Source organism: Pristis pectinata, chromosome 3 (assembly GCF_009764475.1).
Source record: "Pristis pectinata isolate sPriPec2 chromosome 3, sPriPec2.1.pri, whole genome shotgun sequence".
Taxonomy (NCBI): domain Eukaryota; kingdom Metazoa; phylum Chordata; class Chondrichthyes; order Rhinopristiformes; family Pristidae; genus Pristis; species Pristis pectinata.
The window spans coordinates 3,935,692-3,958,444 of NC_067407.1; the positions used below are offsets into that span (position 1 = coordinate 3,935,692).

General features: G+C 46.5%; 1 protein-coding gene across 1 annotated transcript in view; it reads right to left on the bottom strand.

The window, feature by feature from the left end:
• spata1 (spermatogenesis associated 1) overlaps positions 1 to 8,126 on the bottom strand; it is a 44,884-nt gene extending 36,758 nt beyond the window's left edge. The window contains exons 1-2 of the mRNA XM_052013164.1: positions 8,085 to 8,126; positions 3,638 to 3,744 (exon numbers count right to left, since the gene is read on the bottom strand). Coding sequence (XP_051869124.1) covers positions 3,638 to 3,744; positions 8,085 to 8,126 — 149 coding nt within the window. The remainder of the gene's footprint in view (positions 1 to 3,637; positions 3,745 to 8,084) is intronic.
• Between the last annotated feature and the right edge of the window lie 14,627 nt (positions 8,127 to 22,753).

The following is a 22,753-nucleotide window of genomic DNA, read 5'->3' on the forward strand; positions in this document are numbered from 1 at the left end:
CATTACAAGTTACCCCTGCCCCAGCGTTAAATCACCTCTTCCTCAGGTTACAAACCACCCCTCTATGGATGACGTTACTCCTCTCCAGTGTCAAGAACAAACCATTCCACCAGCACTAAAATATGCCACACAAACTGTATTACATACCTCCCAGCATTACAGAACATCCTTCTGGTGGCAATGCAAGTCACCCTTCCCCAATATTACAAACCACCCCTTCACCCCACAGCATAACCTGGCCTTTGTATTGGAATGGCAGAAATTATTGCAACCGTCTATTCTGATAAACGTCCATTGAGATAAGATTTCTTTATTAGTCACAGGTACATCGAAACACACCGTGAAAAGCATCTTTTGCGCAGAGTGTTCTGGGGGTAGCCCGCAAGTGTCGCCACGCTTCCGGCGCCAACATAGCACGCCCACAACTTCCTAACCCGTACGTCTTTGGAATGTGGGAGGAAACCGGAGCACCCGGAGGAAACCCACGCAGACACGGGGAGAATGTACACAGCCTCTGGCTCCTGAATCTGCCTTAAAGTGGTTACTTTTCAAAACTGATTTCATTTCGGTCACGTAGAAATCAATTAGGAAGCTGGAAGTAAACAGAACACTTTGTTTTGCAATATTTGGACATCTCACAATGGCCACTTGCCATTGTTTAATGATGATATTTCCACAGTTACTTGTAATAATATGTTTATCATGTGCTGTGTGGAAGGGTATTAACTGTAATTTTAAAGGACAGTAGTCCATGGTTGTTAATGACACAAAGAGCAATGCAGATTATAAAGGAGAAAGGTGTAGTCACAATGATGAAAATCAACACAGCTCTAAACATAGAGCAGCAGAGCAACAGGCCCTTCTGCCCACGATCTCTGTGCCAAATTAAACAAATCCTTCTGTCTGCACATGATCCATACCCCTCCATATTCAAGTGCCTGTCTAAAAGTGTCTTAAACGCCACTATAGTATCTACCTCCACTACCACTCCTGGCAGCCTGTTCCAGGTACCCACCACTCTCGGTGTAAAAAACCTACTCCACACATCCCCTTTAAACCCCCCACCCCCTCACCTTAAAGCTATGCCCTCTAGTATTTGACATTTCTACGCTAGGAAAAAAGATTCTGACTGTCTACCCGATCTATGCCTCTCATAGTTTTATAAACTTCTATTAGATCTCCCCTCAGCCTCCAACGCTCCAGACAAAACAACCCAAGTGTGTAGCAGTTAGCGTAACGCTATTACAGCACCAGCAACCCAGGTTCAATTCCCGCTGCTGTCTGTAAGGAGTTTGTACGTTCTCCCTGTGTCTGCATGGATTTCCTCCGGGTTCTCCGGTTTCCTCCTACATTCCAAAGACGTACGGGTTAGGAAGTTGTGGGCATGCTATGTTGGCGCCGGAAGCGTGGCGACACTTGCGGGCTGCCCCCAGCACATTCTCAGTAACACAAAAAGACGCATTTCACTGTGTGTTTTGATGTACAGGTGACTAATAAATAATCTTATCTTATCTCATCAACCTCTCCTTATAGCTCATACCCTCTAATCCAGGCAGCATCCTGGTAAACTTCTTCTGTACACTTTCCAAAGCCTCCACATCCTTCCTGTAATGGGGCAACCAGAACTGCATGAAATATTCCATGTGCGGCCTTACCAAAGTTTTGTACAGCTGCAACGTGACTTCCTGACTCTTATACTCTAAGCCACTAGCGATGAAGGAAAGCATGCTGTACGCCTTCTTGACCAGTCTATCTCTTTTTGTTGCCACTTAAAGGGAGATATAGACTTGGACTCCAAGATCCCGCTGTACATCAAGATGTGAAATTATGTTACATTAGAGTGGACTACTGTGGTCATGACACAGTACACACACTGAACAAGCCGGAGGGACGGTTTGGGGGCTTATAGCTCAGCTGCATATTGTGACAACTCTTTAGACAGTCAGAGTAGAGACAACCAGGTAATTTTCCCGTCGACCAATCTCGGTGACCACACTGCTGTAAGTGACTGACTTTGATAAACTTACTTATCAGGATAGGATAGAGACATAGAAGGGATTAAAAGGGAACAATAAAATTAAACAGAGCACAAACGTAAGAGAGGTTGATTGAAACTGCTGAATATTTATGTATAATTTTGATTCTGTGTGTTGTCTGTACCTACGTAGCTGTGATGCTGCTGCAAGCAAGTTGGTAATTGGTTTATTATTGTCACATGTACTGCAGTACAGTGAAAAACTTTGTTTTGCATGCCACCCATACAGATCATTCTAAAACATCAGTACATTGAGGTAGTACAAAGGGAAAAGCAATAACAGAATGCAGAATATGGTGCTACAGTTACAGAGAAAGTGCAGTGCAGGCAGACAATAAGGGCCATGATGAGGTAGATTGTGAGGTCAAGAGCTCATCCATCTTGGTCCTGGCCAATCACGTACATGCCACAGCCAAGAAAGCTCACCAGTGAGCTAATTCCTCAGTAGGCTAAAGAAATTTGGTATGTCCCTTGTGACACTCACCAATTTTATCGATGCACCATAGAAAGCATCCTATCTGGATGCATCACGGCTTGGTACGGCAACTGCTCTGTCCATGACCACAAGAAACTGCAGAGAGTTGTGGACACAGCCCAGCGCATCACGGAAACCAGCCTCCCCTTCATGGACTCTGTCTTTACCTCTCGCTGCCTTGGTGAAGCAGCCAGCATAATCAAAGACCCCACCCACCCGGGACATTCTCTCTTCTCTCCTCTTCCATCAGGTAGAAGATACAGGAGCTTGAGGGCACGTACCACCAGGCTCAAGGACAGCTTCTAACCCACTGTGATAAGACTATTGAATGGTTCCCTTATACGATGAGATGGACTCTTGACCTCACAATCTACCCCGTTGTGACTTTGCAACTTATTGTCTAGCTGCAATGCACTTCCCTGCAGCTGTGACACTTTACTCTGTACTCTGTTATTGTTTTTACCCTGTACTACATCAATGCACTCTGTACTACCTCAATGTAACTGCACTGTGTAATGAACTGACCTGTACGATCGGTTTGCAAGACAAGTTTTTCACTGTACCTCGGTACAAGTGACAATAATAAACCAATACCAATCCTTATCAGACAAGCAGTCTGTTCAAGAGTCTTATAACAGCAGGATAGAGGCTATCCTTGAGCCTGGTGGTACGTGCTTTCAGGCTTTTGTATCTTCTGTCCAACAGGAGGGGGGAAGAAGAGAGAATGTCCAGGGTGGGTGGGGTCTTTGATTATGGAGGCAGGTGCTGGAATCTGGAGCAACACACAAGATGCTGGAGGAACTCAGCGGGTCGGGCAGCATCTGTGGAGGGAAATGGACAGTCAACATTTTAGATCGAGACCCTTCATCTGGGCCCAGCTTTGCAGGTCCTTGATTATGTTGGCTGCTTTCCCAAGGCTTTTCATTGTACCTGTACCTCACCACACATGGCAATAAACTCGGTGCGACTTGAAACTGAATGTTGGAACAGTTATTGAGAAGTTTATTCAGAAAAGATTCTTAGAACGTCTTCCAAGAAGAAGGATAAAGGCAAACAGATGAGAAACAATGGCACTGGACCTGTCTGTGAACAAAGGGTTGGAACTATAAATCAGAGTTAATCCTTACCTGACAAATCCAACTGAGATGAACTTGCTAATGGCGTGGGTGGAAACCGTGTTTAACGTGCTGTTCCACAGATCAGCCGGAACACAAAAGACGTGAAGCTCTAATACCTGAAATAGTTTATAATCAGAGGCAGGTAAATCTACAACATCCCAGCGTTATAATCACATCAGAAGTCATTTGAATGAGGGTCTCAGTTGTGCATGAGACAGGTCAGTGTAATGGTTTTAGACATTACTGCTGGGGTAAAAGTGCAGCCACAATCCCACACTGTATTGCAGTGAAGTATTACTACCTGTGGGGAGTTATCAGCTCACTTTGCTTTCCACATCTGATTCTTTCATTCATTTACAGGACGCAAGGGGAATTGCAACTGAGCAAAAAGGAAACCATCTTAAAGCTGGTGATGTGGGAAGTCTCATCTTCAAAGCTGAAACAGAGGAACTGGAGAGAATGGAATGGAGTCTTCAGAGATACCTGAAAACATTAATTAATATATTTTGGTCCAATCCCTCCAAAATAGCCTGGCAAGGTCAGTTAGGGATAGTCATAAATATCAGCCTTATCAATCATAGAGTCATAGAGCAATACAGTACGGATACAGGCCCTTCGGCCCAACCAGTCCATGCCGACCACGGTGCCCATCCAGCTAGTCCCAGTTTCCTGCGTTCGGCCCATATCCCTCCAAGTCCCGCCCCATGTACCTATCCAAGTGTTTCTTAAATGATACTGTTGAACCTGCCTCACCCACTTCCTCTGGCAGCTCGTTCCATATACTCACCACCCTCTGGGTGAAAAAGTTGCCCTCGGGTCCCTTTTAAATCTTTCCCCTCTCACCCTAAACCTACTCCTTCCTAGTTTTGGACTCCCCTACCCTGGGGTAAAGACTGTTACTGTCCACCTTATCTATGCCTCTCATAATTTTAAACATTTCTATCAGGTCGCCCCTCATTCTCCTACGTTCCAAACACTCACAGTTGAGAAAAATCTCATTCTCAGATTAGAGACTTATAGATGTTCAACAACATAGGTAACAGGATGCAAGAGAACTAAATAAAGCTTTGGCCAAGGAAACAACAACAGCCGTTGGCTTTAAGTAATAAAAAGGCTTTTGCAATATCAAAACTATTGAGTGAATGACCATCCCCTGAGATTCCAATCCACAGCAAAAGTGCCTCATCTAAAGGCACCCCTACATAGCTCCAAACGTTCCATTCGAAAAACAGCTCTGGTTGGATGGACGAGGTCATCAATCCGCTGACTTTTGGGGCACAGCACAAAAGCATTTATGGGACCACATTAAACTCTACTGGAATCCTGGTGACAAACACCCTTTTTTTTGGGGCCCATGGTTATAAGAACAACAGAAGCTGCAATATGTGCGTCACAGCTGAACATTTATCATGTCCCTGAGTAAATACTAGCTCATGTTTAATTCATCTATTAACAGCACACATAACAACATTAAGTCACAAACAAATTTTTTGGTCACTATAGTCTGGCAAATCTGTTATCTCTTGACATTTGATAAGCAAAAATAGATGCCTGACATTAAATAAAACTAATTTTATTTCTCAAGACTTTGTCCAATGTTTACAAAGAGAACACACGGTCACCTTTAGCAAACTGAGGCTGAAGACGGCAATCACTTCCCAAACAATTCAGTTATAAATTCAGATAAAAGCAAACAGAAGTGGCACCTCCTAACTACTGTATCTATTTACACATTCCCCACATTCTCATTGATTTGTTTTCAGCACAAAACCACTTCTTGGAAAAAATCATAATGTTCTCAATAACGCTCGTGGATGGGATATTGTGTTAACAGATTGCCACCTTGCCAAAATCGTGGAGAAACACTTTGTACTGACCAAACTTGCATTCTGATGTACATTGAAAAATAAGGTGCTTCAACGAGTCGATACTTGTCAAGAAAATATATGCTGCTGTTTTGCTTTAGTAGGAAGAATAAAAAGGCAGATTTTTTCAGTAATGAGAACAAGAAACCTTGAATTCATCTCCACAGACGAGCCTTAACGCCCTCTGAGCCAATACCTGTGGTATTCAGTCTCCCTTGGTCTCCATGTTCTCTTTGCACTTTCCAACCCTTCCTTCTCCAACTTAAAACATAGAACACACAACATACAATAGAGTACATAGAACAGAGCACAGCACTAGGAACAGGGCCCGTCGGCCCACGGTTTCTCTGTTGCTGTGACAGTTTACTCTGTACTGTTGTTTTTACCTGTACTACCTCAATGCACTCTGTACTAACCCAAAGTAACTGCACTGTGTAATGAATTGACCTGTACGATCGGTATGCAAGACAAGTTTTTCACTGTACCTTGGTACAAGTGACAATAATAAACCAATTCCAATACCAATACTGTGCTGAAAATGTTTCACTTCAAACATTTCCCAGTTCTGACAAAGGGTCATCAGTCTGAAACAGTAACTCTGTCTCTTTCTCCACAGATGCTGCCTGACCCGATGAGTGCTTCAAGCATTTTGCGTTTCTATTTCTGAATTCCAGCATCTGCAGTTTTTTTTAAGGAAAAAGTAAACAGTGCACGGAGGGCTCCAGATGTCAATGGGGCAGCTCACAAAATGCAGAAAGTAAACATGTGGATAGACACTGTAAGTAAACTGCCAAAGTCAATGGCAGGACTCTTAGCAGTGTGGAGGAACAGAGGGATCTTGGGGTCCACGTCCATAGATCCCTCAAGGTTGCCGCGCAGGTCATTAGGGTTGTTAAGAAGGCGTATGGTGTGTTGGTCTTCATTAGTTGAGGAATTGAGTTCAAGAGCCATGAGGTAAAGTTGCAGTTCTGGTCGCCTCATTATAGGAAGGATGTGGAAGCTTTAGAGATGGAGATTTACCAGGATGTTGCCTGGATTGGAGAGCATGTCTGGTTGAGGATAGGTTGAGCAAGCTGACTTTTCTCTTTGGAGAGGTGGAGGATGAGAGGTGACTTGATAGAGGTGTACAAGATGATAAGAGGCATAGATCGAGTGGACAGTCAGAGACTTTTTCCCAGGGCGACAATGGCTAACATGAGGGGACATAATTTTAAGGTGATTGGAGGAAGGTATAAGGGGTATGTCAGGGGTAAGTTTTTTTTACACTGAGAGTGGTGGGTGCGTGGAACGCACTGCCAGCAGGGTTGTGGGGGCAGATACATTAGGGTCATTTAAGAGACTCTTAGACACATGAATGATAGAAAAATAGGGGGCTATGTAGGAGGGAAGGGTTAGATAGATCTCAGAGCAGGATAAAATGTTGGCACAACATTGTGGGCTGAAGGGCCTGTACTGTGCTGTAGTGTTCTGTTTTCCTAGTTCTAAAAAGGAATTTGAAAAGGCAAATGGTGTATTGGCCTCCATTGCAGGCTGGATGGATTACAGGGGTAACCAAGTATTTCTGAGATTGAACAGGGTGTTAGTGAGACCATATCTGCAGAACTGTAAGCAGTTTTGGTCTCTGCATCCGAGGACTTATTGGCCTTGGGAGTTGTCACAGCTTAGATTCACCAGATCAATTCCTGGGGTGAGGGGCATGTCCTTTGAGGAGGGAATGTGCAAGATTGACTGAAATCGAGAAGGACACAAAGAGATCTCATTGGGACGTACAAGATTCTGGGAGGGTCACGAGAGAACTGGCAGCCATGGATTTGGGGGAAAGGGCCAGCTACTTAAGAGTGAGGCAAAGAGAAATCTTTTGTGTTGAGGGTCACCAGACTGTGGATCCTTTGTCGGCACAACATTGTGGGCCGAAGGCCCTGTACTGTTCTGCAGTGTTCTATGTTTGTCATTGAATGGAATTGGAATTTGTTTATTATTCACATGTACTGAGGTACAGTTAAAAACTTTCTTTTACATGCCATCCAGACAGATCATTTCAAAACATAATACATTGAGGTAGTACAAGGGAAAAGCAATAACAGAATGCAGAGTGCAGTGTTACAGTTACAGAGAAAGTGCGGTGCAGGCAGACAATAAGGTGCAAGGGCCACGATGAGGCACATTGAGAGATCGAGAGTTCATCTTTATCATAAAAGAGGTCCATTTAAGAGACAGAGCAGTGGATGGAAGCTGTCCTTGAGCCTAGAGGTACGTGTTCTCAAGCTTTTGTACCTTCTGCCCGATGGAAGAAGATTGGTAGAGTTCTGGACATGGCAAACGAGCTGGAAAGGAGGATCAGCGCTGAAGGACAGACCCTCTTCGAGGGGCTGCACATCCGAATCCTGCTGCTATTTCTTTCATCCATGTTCTAACTCTAGGATAGACTGAGAGGGAAGGTTTCCTCCGGTGAGCCCCGAACAAGAGGTGGCTTTAAATTAGAATGATGCAACTTTACAGGGTGTTTCACACCTAAAAACTGGAGTTCTGGAATCGAGGGTAGGGAGCCAATTAATACATTTACCACTGCTGCACAGAGGATTAAGGGTTACAGAATCGAGTCCAGATCCACGGTTGAGGTACAGCTCGGCCATGACCCAAGTGGCTTGTTATACAGGCTTGACAAACTGACCTCCTGTTCTGTTTCCCCAAGATAGAATTCACTACCCAACAAGCTCAGAATCAGGTTTATTATCACTGACATACGTTGTGAAATTTATTGTTTTGCAACTGCAAGACATAAAGACATAAAAGTTACAACAAGTTACAAAAATAAATAATAGTGCAAAAGAGGAATAACGAGGTGGTGTTCATGGACCATTCAGAAGAAGCTGTTCCTGAATTGTTGAGTGTGGGTCTTCAGGCTCCTGTACCTCCTCCCTGATGGTAGTAACGAGAAGAGGGCATGTCCTGGATGGTGAGGGTCCTTAATGATGGATGCCACTTTCTTGAGGTACCGCCTCTTGAAGATGTCCTCGATGGTGGGGAGGGTTGTGACCGTGATGGAGCTGGCTGAGTCTACAACCCTCTGCAGCCTCTTCCCATCCTGCACATTGGAGCCTCCATACCAGGCGGTGATGCAACCAGTCAGAATGCTCTCCACTGTACATCTATAGAAATTTGTAAGAGTCTTTGCTGACATTACCAAATCTCCTCAAACTCCTAATGAAGTAGAGCCGCTGGCGTGCCTTCTTCATGACTGCATCAATGTGTTGGGCCCAGGATAGATCCCCTGAGATGTTGATGCCCAAGAACTTGAAGCTGCTCACCCTTTCCACCGCTGACCCCTCAATGAGGACTGGTGCGTGTTCTCCCGACTTCCCCTTCCTGAAGTCCACAATCGATTCCTTTGTCTTGCTGAGGGTTTCATCAGAGGCAGAAGTCCTCCAGCACCAATTCCTACCTGAGCCCTCTTCAGGGAGCTTGCTAATGGAGGGAGGGAGTCTTCCTCCGACTGTCCCTTGCACCTAACCCCACCATTTTTTCCCAGACCATCACCAACCTCATCTCCTCTGAAGATCTTCCCTTCACAGCTTTAACCTGCTCTTTCTCCAAGGAAGAGTTATAGAGTTGTACAACACGGAAACAGGCCCTTCGGTCCAACTTGTCCATGCTGACCAAAGTGTCCACCAAGCTCGTCTCACTTGCCCATGTTTGGCCCGTGTCCTTCTAAACCCCTCCTATCTATGTACCTCTTCCCATAGGAACCATATTTCTGTCTATTAAATGTTTACAACTTGATCCCACCACCAGCCACATCTTCCCCTCTCCAGCCCTTGCTGCTTTCTGCAGGGACCACGCTCTCCGTGACTCCCTGGTCCGCTCAACCCTCCTCCCCCATTCCTCCCCACTCCCTGCAACTGTAACACCTGTCCCTACACCTCCTCCCACACCACCATCCATGGCCAGGTAAGGACTCCAATCCATTCTCCCAGTTCCTCCGCCTCCATCACATTTGCTCCAATGATGAGACATTGCATGCAGTCGCCACCGAGATGTCTCCCTCTGTCCTGAACCCACAGCTCCCGAGGTAGGTCTGCATCTCATCTCCTTCCCACACCTCCGCCTTCATCCCCACTCAGCCTTATACAAAATGAAAACGTTGGAAACACTCAGCAGGTCAGGCAGCATCTGTGGAGAGAGAAACAGAGTTAACATTTCATTTTGAAGACCCTTCAGTGGGTCTGTGAAAGGGGTGAAGTTACCTTTAAGCTGCAGAGAGGGCGGGGAGGCAATGGGTAGGACAGTCGGAATATCACCAATAGATGGGACCAGGGTTGCTGTGGGAGATATGCTGTTGATTATATTATCTGGTTGATAGGTTCATGAGGGAATGGGTAAGAGAGTTATAGTTATACATCACGACTTGCACAACTAAATTTTTCACTGTATCTTGGTACATGTAACAACAGTAAACCAATTCCAATTCTGCACACTGGCATCACATAGCCACCATGGCCAAGAAAGTTCACCAGCGCCTCTACTTCCTCAGGAAGCTAAAGAAGTTTGGCATGTCCCCATCAACCCTCACCAATTTTTACCAATGTACCATAGAAAGCATCCTGTCAGATGCAGTACAGCTTGGTATGGCAACTGCTCTCCCCAAGACCACAAGAAACTGCAGAGAGTTGTAGACACAGCTCAGCACATCATGGAAACCAGCCTCCCCTCCGGGGACTCTGTCTACACTTCTCGCTGCCTTGGTAAAGCAGCCAACATAATCAAAGACCCTACCCACCCCAGACATTCTCTCTTCTCCCCCCTCCCATCAGGCAGAAGATACAAAAGCCTCAAAGCACGCACCACCAGGCTCAAGGACAGCTTCTGTCCCACTGTTATATGACTATTGAATGGTCCCCTAGTTTGATAAGATGCACTCTTGACCTCACAATCTATCTTCTTGTGACCTTGTACCTTATTGTCTGCCTGCACTGCACTTTCACTGTAGTTGTAACACTTTACTCTGCATTCTGTTATTGTTTTACCTTGTGCTACCTCGATGCACTGCGTAATGAATTGATCTGAATGAACGGTATGCAAGACAAGTTTTTCACTCTACCTTAGGACATGTGACAATAATAAACCAATTCTAATTCCACATCCCAAGCAGGTCAGGCTGTGTTGGTGGACAGAGCCAATATTATAGTGCAGGACCTGCAGCAGAACCAGGCAGTACTGATACAAACAGAGAAGGAAAGTTACCGGAGTCCTGATGACTGCAATGTGCCGAGACAGATGATGCAATGTCCTTGATGACACTTGCTTTGGCTTACAATCAATCTGCTGGAGGAACTCAGCGATTTGAGCAGCACCTGTGGGGGGGAAAGGAATTGTCCACCTTTCAGGTCGGAACCCTGCATCAGGACTGATTGGACGGGAAGGATAATTCATCCTGTCAATATTCACGAAACAACTGATACAGGGTTTTGACCCGAAACGTCAACGATTCCTTTCCTCCCACAGATGTTGCTCGACCTGCTAAGTGAGTTTCTCCAGCAGATTGTGTGTTGTTCCAGATTCCGACATCTGCAGCCTGTTGTGTCTCCATTGCTTTGGACTTTGTTGTAACATTGCAGGATGCCACTGATGGAGGCATCACAGTGGGATGGGGAGTTAAAGTGACAGGCAACAGCAAGCTCAGGGTCTCTCCTATGGACTGAGAACAGGTGGTCTGCGAAGCCATTACCCAATCTGCATTCAGTTCTGATGAAGGACTGCAGGTTCTCTCTCCACAGAGACTGCCTGACTCAGTTTTCCCACATTGTAAACACGGAATGTAATTAGACTGGCAGCCAATTTCAGGTAACCTGCTTCCCTCCCTGTACCGTTCTCTCTCTTCCTGGTCTACCCAGTTCCTCCTACACCCACCCCAGTTGTCCCATCACCCCGATCCTTTCCCCTCCTCCACCCACTCCTCCCGCTGGGTCCTCTCCCCCCACTGTCCCCGTCTACCCTCCTCCCCCCCCCCCCATTCCACGTTCCACCTTCCTCTCATGGAACATAGAACAGTACAGGCCCATCGGCCCACAATGTTGTGCCGAAATTTTATCCTGCTCTAAGATCTATCTAACCCTTCCCTCCCACATCGCCCTCCATTTCTCTATCATTCATGTGTCTGTCTAAGAGTCTCTTAAATGTCCCTAATGTATCTGTCCCCACAACCTCTGCAGGCAGTGCATTCCACACACCCGCCACTCTCTGTGTAAAAAAACTTACCTCTGACATCCCCCTTATACCTTCCTCCAGTCACCTTAAAATTATGTCCCCTCATGTTAGCCATTGTCGCCCTGGGAAAAAGTCTCTGACTGTCCACTCGATCTATGCCTCTTATCATCTTGTACACCTCTATCAAGTCACCTCTCATCGTCCTCCTCTCCAAAGGGAAAAGCCCGAGCTCACTCAACCTATCCTCATAAGACATGCTCTCCAATCCAGGCAACATCCTGGTAAGTCTCCTCTGCACCCTCTCTAAAGCTTCCACATCCTTCCTATAATGAGGCGACCAGAACTGAACACAATCCTCCAGGTGTGGTCTGACCAGAGTTCTATAGAGCTCTCCTATCAGACTCCACCATCAGCAACCCTTTGTCACCTCCACCCATCACCTCCCAGCCTATTCCCACTCTCCCCTCCTCCATCTGCCCGTCACCCCTCCTCACCTGGATCCACCTCTCACCTGCCAGCTCTAGCCCCACCCCTCCCCCTCACCTCTTTATACTGTCTATCTCCCCTCTACTCTCTCAGTCCAGATGAAGGGTCTCGGCCCAAAACATCAACAGTCCATTTCCCTCCACAGATGCTGCCTGACCCGCTGAGTTCCCTCAGCAGTTTCTGTGTTGCTCTAAAAACCAATCACACCTTTTCCATTTCTGATGAAAGTTCATAGACCTGAGACAGTAACTGCTCCTTTCACCGCAGAAGCTGCTCGACCTGCTGAGTACAGCCAGAATTTTCTGCTTTATTTCAGACTTCTAACATCCATTGTTCATTTTGCTTTTGAACAATGGCACTCCATAGTCTGTGACATCAAGCAGATGTGAAAGGTGCTATACAAATGCAAGATTGTTCTCCATTTGATGGGCTTTGCCAATTGTGTATCATTTCATGACTGGTTTTACCCTGCAAGAATTTAGATTTTATTTCATTCGTTTGGATTTCTTTCCCTTTTTGATAATTTAGGTAAGGCTCCCTCACCACCATTCAGGGCCCTAAACAGTCCTTCCAGGTGAGGCAGTGCTTCACCCGTGAATCTGAGGGTGTCATTTATTGCATCCGGTGCGGCCTCCTCTACGTTGGTGAGACGCGACGCAGATTGAGTGACCGCTTCGTCGAGCACCTTCCTTCCGTCTGCCGTACCAGCTGGGATCTCCTGGAGGCCACCCATTTTAATTCCATTTCCCTTTCCCACACCGACACAACGGCTAACACGAGGGGACACAATTTAAAGGCGATGGGAGGAAGGTATAAGGGGGATGTCAGGGGTAAGTTTTTTTTTACACAGAGAGTGGTGGGTGTGTGGAACGCACTGCCAGCAGAGGTGGTGGGGGCAGATACATTAGGGACATTTAAGAGACTCTTAGATAGACACATGAATAATAGAAAATAGGGGGCTATGTGGGAGGGAAGGGTTAGATAGATCTTAGAGCAGGATAAAATGTCGGCACAACATTGTGGGCTGAACGGCCTGTACTGTGCTGCAGTGTTCTATGTTCTATGACATGTCTGTCCATAGCCTCCTCTACTGCCAAGTTGAGGCCAGACACAGATTAGAGGAACAGCATCTTGTATCATCTAACAGCATGAACATTGAATTCTCCCACTTTGGCTAATCCCCACCCCCCTTCCCCACACCTCCCCCACCCCCCCCCCCCTCCATGCTTCTTCTTCCCTTTCCTAGCCTTCCTTTTCCTCCTTACCTTTGACCCACCCCCCAGTGGATCTCCTCTCCCCTCCTCCCCTGCACCTGCCTATCACTACCTCTTACCTGCATCTACCTATCACCACCCTGTGCCCACCCCACCTCCCCTCTTTTGTCCACCTATCACTGCTCTGTTTTACCCTCCTATATATCGGGCTTCTCCTTTTCCTATCTTCAGTCCTGAGGAAGGGTCCTGACCCAAAACATTGACCACCTGCTTTTCTCCATGGATGCTGCCTGGCCTGCTGAGTTAAATGTTTTAAATTTTATTTACAGCGTGGTAACAGGCCCTTCCGGCCCAAAGAGTCCGCGCAGCCCATTTTAAACCCAAATAAACCTACCCATACGTCTTTGCAATGTGGGAGGAAACCGGAGCACCCGGAGGAAACCCACGCAGACACGGGAGAATGTGCAAACTCCTTACAGATAGCGGCGGGAATCGAACCCCGATCGCTGGCGCTGTAATAGCGTTGCGCTAACCGCTACGCTACCGTTCCTCCAGCATCATCGTGTTTTTCATCTCAATTCCAGCATCTGCAGTCCTTTGTTTCTCTAGCATCTTATATTCTTCCATGGTAGTCTCCAACCTGATGGCATCAACCTAGGTTTCTCCAACTTCCAGTAACCACTCCCCTCTGTCCATTTCTCCCCCCTTATCTCACCGGCCCCCATCGCCCCATCTCTTTCCCCTCTCCCACCTTCTCGATCTGCCCGTCACCCACACACTCCTCCCTCCGGTTCCCCTCCCCACCTCCTTCCCTTTATCCCATGGTCCACCACCCTCTCCCATCAGATTCCAACTCCTTCAGCCCTTTGTCACTTCCACCGATCACCTCCCAGCTTCTGACACCACTCCCACTCTCCCCCCATCCCTCACCGGCCTATCACCCCCGCACCTGGATCCACCCATCACCCACCAGCTCTTGGCCCACCCCATCCCCCAACCCCTCCCTTTTTATATCACCCATCTCCCCTCTTTCTTTTCGGTCCTGATGAAGGGTCTCGACCTGACTCGTCAACTATCCATTTCCCTCCTGCTGAGCTCCTCCAGCGTTTGTGTGTTGCTTCAGTTAAGGCTAAATTCAGCATTTTATCTCAATAATCCAACAACAATAACCAATGTAAATGGTTACCATAGTAAATTGGAATGCTAATTAGTAAACAAATGGAGATATTGTCATGTGCAACCTCAGACATCTCACCCGATTATCGTGAAATGGTTTCCTTGTTCCCCCTGAATGGAGGAGGTGTCATCATTGCCTCTGCAACTTGGCTGAGGCAGACATTTAAGAGCCTTAGGTTTCCATGACGACTGTGATCCATTTAAATCATGGTGGTGGATTTGATTGATAACTTAATGGTAGTTAGAAACCATCTATTGTGTTTTCAAAGACTAGGCTAGCAAGCATTGAAATGCATTACCAGGGTTGATAGATCCATTAACAGGGAGTAGTGTCTGCACCTTTCTAATGCTTCTTGCTGTAAGGATTCTTCATGCTATCAGAAGAGGTTGGACAAGCCAGGGTTGTTTTCTCTGGAGCGGTGGAGCTGATACAAGTTTATAAGATTATGAGAGGCACAGATAGACAGCCAGTCTTTTTCCCAGGATGGAAATGTCAAATACTAGAGGACACACATTTAAGGTGAGAGGGGGAAAGTTTAAAGATATTTATTTATTAGTCACATGTACATCGAAACACACAGTGAAATTCTTCTTTATGTGTTGCTGAGAATGTTCTGGGGGCAGCCTGCAAGCGTCGCCACTATTCCGGTGCCAACATAGCATGTCCACAGCTCCTAACCCGTACGTCTTTGGAATGTGGGAGGAAACCGGAGCACCCGGAGGAAACCCATGCAGACACGGGGAGAGCGTACAAACTCCTGACAGACAGTGGCCAGAATTGAACCCGGGTCACTGGTGCTGTAATAGCGTTACTCTAACCGCTACACTACCGTGCCGCCAAGAGATGTGAGGGGCAAGTTCTTTTTTTACACACAGAATGGTGGGTGCCTGGAACGGGCTGTCAGGGGTGGTGTTGGAGGAAAATACAAAAGTGATGTTTAAGAGGCATTTATATGCAGGGTGGAAGGATATGGACATTGTGTAGGCAGGCAGAGGAGACTGTCGATATCTTTATCCCAGGGTTCAAATGTCTAATACCAGAGGGCATGCACTTAAGGTGAGAGGGGGTAAGTTTAAAGGAGATGTGTGGGGCAGGTTTTATTTTTACACAGAGAGTGGTGGGTGCCTGGAATGCGCTGCCAGGGGTGGGGGTGGAGGCTGATATGATAGAGGTTTTTAACAGGCTCTTAGATGTGCAGAGAATGGAGGGATACGGACATTGTGTAGGCAGAAGGGATTAGTTCAGTTAGACATTTAATTACTAGTTTAATTAGTTCAGCACAACATTGTGGGCCAAAAGGGCCTGTTCCTGTTCTATGTTCTTAAATTCACAAAGCATAAGAAACTGGCTGTAGAGCAGAAAAGCATCTATTTGATATGATAAACCTACTTTACTGTTTGATATCCTTTGTCTTCGGAGAGGCTTTTAAATCATCCTCCTTCTGCAGATAATCTGCGTCTAATGAGGAAGACTTGGGCAGCACAACTGGTAGAACCACTGCCTCAGGGACCCGGGCTCGATCCTGGCCTCGGGTGTCTGTGTGGAGTTTGCACGTTCTCTTAGTGACCACAGGTGTTTCCTACAGGCGCTCCCGTTTCCTTGTACATCCCAAGGATGTGCAAGTGGGGAGGTTAGTTGGTTGCTCTAATTTGACCTCAGTGTGTAAGCAAGCAGTAGAATCTGGGGGGGGTGGGGGGGGGGGGGGGGGGGGGGGCGGTTGATGGGAATGTGGTGAGAATGGGCTTTAGGGAAAATTAGAAGGGAAAGGGTTTGCTCTGTGAACCAGCATAGACTCAACAGGCTGAATTGCCTCCTCCTAAGTCATAAAGAAGGATGCAATTGTGCTGGAGAGCATGCAGAGAAGATTCACTAGGATGGTGCCTGGATTGGGGGACTAGTTATGGTATTGGTATTGGTTTATTATTGTCACTTGTACTGAGGTACAGTGAAAAACTTGTCTTGCATACTGATCGTACAGGTCAATTCATTACACAGTGCAGTTACATTGAGTTAGTACAGAGTGCATTGATATAGTACAGGTAAAAACAATAACAGTACAGAGTAAAGTGTCACAGCTACAGAGAAAGTGCAGTGCAATAAGGTGCAAGGTCACAACAAGGTAGATCGTGAGGTCATAGTCCATCTCATCATATAATGGAACTGTTCAATAGTTTTATCACTGTTGTTACGGACTCAGTGAAAGTCCCTTTAAGATAGAGAGTGTGTGTGTTTGTGTGTGTGGGGCGTGCTTACGTCAATAGAAGATAAAGGACGTAATGACGTGGTTGAAGAGGTCAGAAGAAGAAGGAGAGAGAGAGAGAAGGGAGAGAGACACCAGCCTGCTAGTTTTCTCTATCGATGGATGAGAAACTATAACTGTGTTTGCCATAGAAATCCATGTATGGAAGTTGGAAGTAATCCGGTGGAGTTCACTTTGTTGCTGACCTGTAGAAGGAAACAGGTATTTGTGTGTGGACGACCACGGTTCGGATGCTTTTCGGGGTGAGGAAGTCACTACCGAGTAAACACTGAAGTGTCGTTTGGGTTTCATCGTGGAACATTTGGATTTCATATTTACTCTCTCTATGTTTCTCTACGTCTACGTCTTATCTTCAGACAACGGTGGTTGTTGAAGAAGCCCTTGCTCATGTTTCACCTTATGGCTTGCGGAACTGAACTTTAAGAACCATTCCAGAACTGGGAGTTTTGGACTTTGCCACACACACACACACACACACGACAAGTTTAGTTTTGGGGTTAACGTTCGAGGTTTAACATTTTTGAATTCTAACATACTAACATTTTTACTTTTATTTTACGTATTATCATAAGTAGTAATTAATAAAATAGTTTTTAACACTGAATCATGCTCAGTGTGTTTCTTTTGTTGCTGGTTCATGACACTGTGGGGTAGAAGCTGTCCTTAAGCCTGGTGGTACATGCCCTCAGGCTCCTGTATCTTCCACCCTAATGGAAGAGGAGAGAAGAGAGAATGACCCAGGTGGGTGGGGTCTTTGATTATGCTGGCTGCTTCGCCAAGGCAGCGAGAGTCCAAGGAGGGGAGGCTGGTTTCCGTGACGTGCTGGGCTTGTTTACCCTAGAGCGATGGAGGCTGAGGTGTGACCTGATAGAGTCTTATAAGATTATGAGACGCCTACATAGGGTAAAATCTTTTTCACCATCGTAGGGGGATCTAAAACAAGAGGGCACAGGTTTAAGATGAGAGGTAGGAGATTTAAAGGCACAGTACTGTAGCGGTTAGCGTAATGCTATTACAGCGCCAGCGACCTGGGTTCAATTCCGGCCGTTGTCTGTAAGGAGTTTGTACGTTCTCCCCATGTCTGCGTGGGTTTCCTCTGGGTGCTCCGGTTTCCTCCCACATTCCAAAGACGTACGGGTTAGGAAGCTGCGGGCATGCTACGTTGGCGCTGGATGCATGGCGACACTTGCGGGCTGCCCCCAGAACACTCTACGCAAAATGATGCTTTTCACTGTGTGTTTCGATGTACATGTGACTAATAAAGATATCTTATCTTATGAAAGGGATCTTAGGGGAAAGGTTTTTCATTGCACAGAGAGTGGTTGATGTCTGAAACACACCCCATTTAGACAGGCACTTAAATGGATAAGGCATAGAAAGGATATGGTTCTAATGCGGGCAAATGGGATCAGTGGAGATAGACAAAAAGGTTATCATGGATGTAATGGGCCAAAGGGCCTGTTTCTATGCTGTACAGATCTATGACTCTCTGACGGAAGAGGTAGCAAGATGCAAACCAAAAGTCTTCTGACTTTCAGCTCTCGGTTAACCTTAGACATTGGAGACACAAGAGATGCTGAAAATCTGGAGCAACACACACAAGATGCTGGAGGAACTAGATACTAGCTGCAAGTTAAGCAGTACTTTGCCTGAACTTGTAACTATAGATAGATTCATTGTCCTGTTCTGTAGGTTATTGTGTGTTCCCAGGATACGAGTCCACTGCCCCTCACCACAGAGAGCCTCCTAATATCATCAGTAGACAAGCTCTGCTATTCATCAGTGACCAAAGTCATTTCTCATGCTGACAGGCACCCTGGTGACCGAGCCATTGCATTATCTTGACCCCCATCTGATCCCTTGACTTCTCATTCTAACCTTGCCGCCTTTTGTTGCTCAGTGCGGGAGTTAATGAAGCTCATTACACCATCAAATACACTGCTCTTGTTTTCCTTCTTGGGCACTTTGCAGACCCTGATCAGAATACTGAGTCACAGAGAAGTCCAGCATGGTAACAGGTCCTTCGGCCTGCTGGTAAATTGGTTTATTATTGTCATATGTACCGAGGTACAGTGAGAAACTTTGTTTGGCATGCCATCCATACAGATCATTTTATCACATCAGTACATTGAGGTAATACAAGGGAAAACAATAACAGAATGCAGAATAAAGTGTTACAGTCACAGAGAAAGTGCAGTGCAGGCAGACAATAGGGTGCAAGGCCTTAATGAGGTAGATTGTGAGGTCAGGAGTCCATCTTATTGTACTGGGGACTGTTCAAGAGTCTTATAACAGTGGGATAGAAGCTGTCCTTGAGCCTGGTGGTACGGTGCTTTCAGGCTTTTCTATCTCCTGCCTGACGGGAGGGGGGAGAAGAGAGAATGTTCAGGGTGGGTGGGGTCTTTGATTATGCTGGCTGCTTTACCGAGACAACGAGAAGCGTAGACAGAATCCACACCAACCATCAATCACCCATTGACACCAATCCTACACTAACCCCATTTTATTCTCCCCACATTATGATCAACTCCCCCCAGATTCCACCATTGACCTACACGTTAGGGGTAACTTACAGTGGCCAATTAACTGACCAACAAATAGTCTGCTGGAGAAACTCAGCGGGTTGAGCAGCATCTGTGGAGGGAAAGAAGTGTCAACGTTTCAGGTCAACACCCTGCATCAGGATTCCAGTGCAAAGTCACTTCAAGGCATGCCGACTTTGAAGAAGTTTTCCTCCTACTCTCTTCCGTCCCACAGATGTGTTAGAGATGCATCACAGCTTGGTACGGCATCTGCTCTGCCTGTGACCACAAGAAACTTCAAAGAGTTGTGGACACAGCTCAGCACATCACAGAAACCAGCCTCCCCTCCATGGACTCTCTCTACACTTCTCGCTGCCTTGGTAAAGCAGCCAAAATAATCAAAGACCCCACCCACCCCGGACATCCTCTCTTCTCCCTTCTCCCATTGAGCAGAAGATACAAAAGCCTGAAAGCACGTACCACCAGGCTCAAGGACAGCTTCTATCCTGCTGTTATAAGACTATTGAATGGTCCCCTTGTAGGATAGAGATGATCTCTCAATCTACCTCGTTATGACCTTGCAATTTATTGGCAAATTTCGCATGTCCCCTTTGACACTCACTAACTTTTATCGATGCCCCATAGAAAGCATCCTATCTGGATGCATCACGGCTTGGTATGACAACTGCTCTGTCCAGGACTGCAAGAAACTGCAGAGAGTTGTGGACGCAGCCCAGCACATCACGGAAACCAGGCTCCCCTCCATGGACTCTGCCTGCACTTCTCGCTGCCTTCATGAGGCAGCCAGCATAATCAAAGACCCCACCCGCCTGGGTCATTCTCTCTTCTCCCCTCTCCCATCAGGCAGAAGATACAGGAGCCTGAGGGCACGTACCACCAGGCTCAAGGGCAGCTTCTATCCCACTGTGATAAGACTATTGAACAGCATCGATTATTTACAACGTGACGGACTCTTGACCTCACAATCTACCTTGTTATGATATTGCACCTTATTGTCTACCTGCACTGCACTTTCTCTGTAGCTGTGACACTTTACTCTGCATGCTGTTATTTTTTTACCCTGTGCTACCTCAATGCACTGTGTAATGAATTGACCTGTATGATCAGTATGCAAGACAAGTTTTTCACTGTACCTCGGTACAAGTGACAATAATAAACCAATTCCAATATTGTCTGCCTGCACTTTCTCTGTAACTGTAACACTATACTCTGCAATCTGTTATGGCTTTTCTCTTTGTACTACCTGATGTACTGATGATTTGCAATAATCTGTCTGGATGGCTCAGAAAACAAAGGTTTTCACTGTACATGTGACGCTTTGGGTACAATTGAGAGCAATAAAAGCCAATTCTCAAATGTTGCTCCAGATTCCAGCATCTGCAGTCTCTTGTGTCTCCAACCTACCAGCCCTCATCTCTGGGATATGAGAGGGAACCAACGCACCCGGGGGAAACCCAGCACCCAAGGTCAGGATTGAACCCGGGTCTCTGGCACTGTGAGGCAGAGGCTCTACCCACTGCGCCACTCTGCCACCCCTGCAACTTACAAGCTCAAACACGAAATGCCAGGGATCAATTCCCCATCTACACTAATCCTACTTATCGACACTTGACACAAGGACCCTCACCACCAGGGACATTCATGTTACTACTATTGGGGAGGAGGTACAGGAGCCTGAAGACCCACACTCAACGATTCAGGAACAGCTTCTTCCCCTCCGCCATCAGATTTCTGAACAGTCCATGAACGCTACCTCATCATTCCTTTTTTGTTGGTCTATTTATTTAGTTCTGTAACTTATAGTAATTTTATGTCTTTGCACTGTGCTGCTGCCGCAAAACAACACATTTCACAACATATGTCAGTGATAATAAACCTGATTCTGATAAAACCATAGAACCATACAGCATAAAACAAGCCCTTCGGCCCACCATGTTGTGCCGTCCATCAAACCACCCTCACACTATCTAACCCCTTCCTCCCGCATATCCCTCTATCTCACACTCCTCCATATGCCTATCCAACAAACTCTTGAACCTGTTCAATGTATCTGCCTCCACCACCACCCCAGGCAGTGCATTCCATGCACCAACCACTCTCTGGGTGAAAAACCTCCCCCTGACATCTCCCCTGAACCTCCCACCCATAACCTTAAAGCCGTGCCCTCTCATCTTGAGCATTGGTGCCCTGGGAAGGAGGCGCTGACTGTCTATCTATCTATTCCTCTCAATATTTTATATACCTCTATCATGTCTCCTCTCATCCTCCTCCTTTCCAGTGAATAAAGCCCTAGCTCCTTAAGCCTCTCCTCATATTCCATACTCTCTAATCCAGGCAGCATCCTGGTAAATCTCCTCTGCACCCTCTCCAACGCCTCCACATCCTTCCTATAATGAGGCGACCAGAACTGAACACAGTACTCTAAGTGTGGTCCAACTAGAGTTTTGTAAAGCTTCATCATCACTTCGTGGCTCTTAAACTCAATCCCACGATTTATGAAAGCCAACATCCCATAGGCCTTCTTAACTGCTCTATCCAACCTGTGAGGCAACTTTCAGTGAACTGTGAATATGAACCCCCCAGATCCCTCTGCTCCTCCACACTGCCAAGTACCTTGCCATTTACCCAGTACTCTGCCCTGGAGTTTGTCCTTCCAAAGTGTACCACCTCACACTTCTCCGGATTGAACTCCATCTGCCACTTGTCAGCCCAGCTCTGCATCCTATCAATATCCCTCTGTAAGCTCCGACAGCCCTCCACACTATCCACAACACCGCCGATCTTAGTGTCGTCCGCAAACTTACTAACCCAGCCCTCCACCCCCTCATCTAAGTCATCTATAAATATCACAAAAAGTAGAGGTCCCAGAACCGATCCCTGCAGGACACCACCAGTCACTGCCTTCCAATCCGAGGGCACTCCTTCCACCACAACCCTCTGCTTCCTACAGGCAAGCCAATTCCTAATCCACACAGCCAAGCTTCCCTGGATCTCTTGGCCTCTGACCTTCTGAAGAAGCCTACCATGAGGAACCTTATCAAACTCCTTACTAAAATCCATATAGACCACATTCACCGCACTACCCTCATCAATCCTCCTCGTCACCTCCTCAAAGAACTCTATCAGGCTTGTGAGACAAGATCTTCCCTTCACAAAGCCATGCTGGCTGTCCCTAATCAGTCCATGATTCTCTAGGTGTTCATAGATCCTATCCCTTAGAATCCTTTGTAACAGCTTACCCACCACAGACGTGAGACTCACCGGTCTGTAATTCCCTGGACTATCCCTACTACCTTTTTTGAACAAGGGGACAACATTCGCCACCCTCCAATCCTCCGGCACCATCCCCGTGGACAACAAGGACTCAAAGATCCTT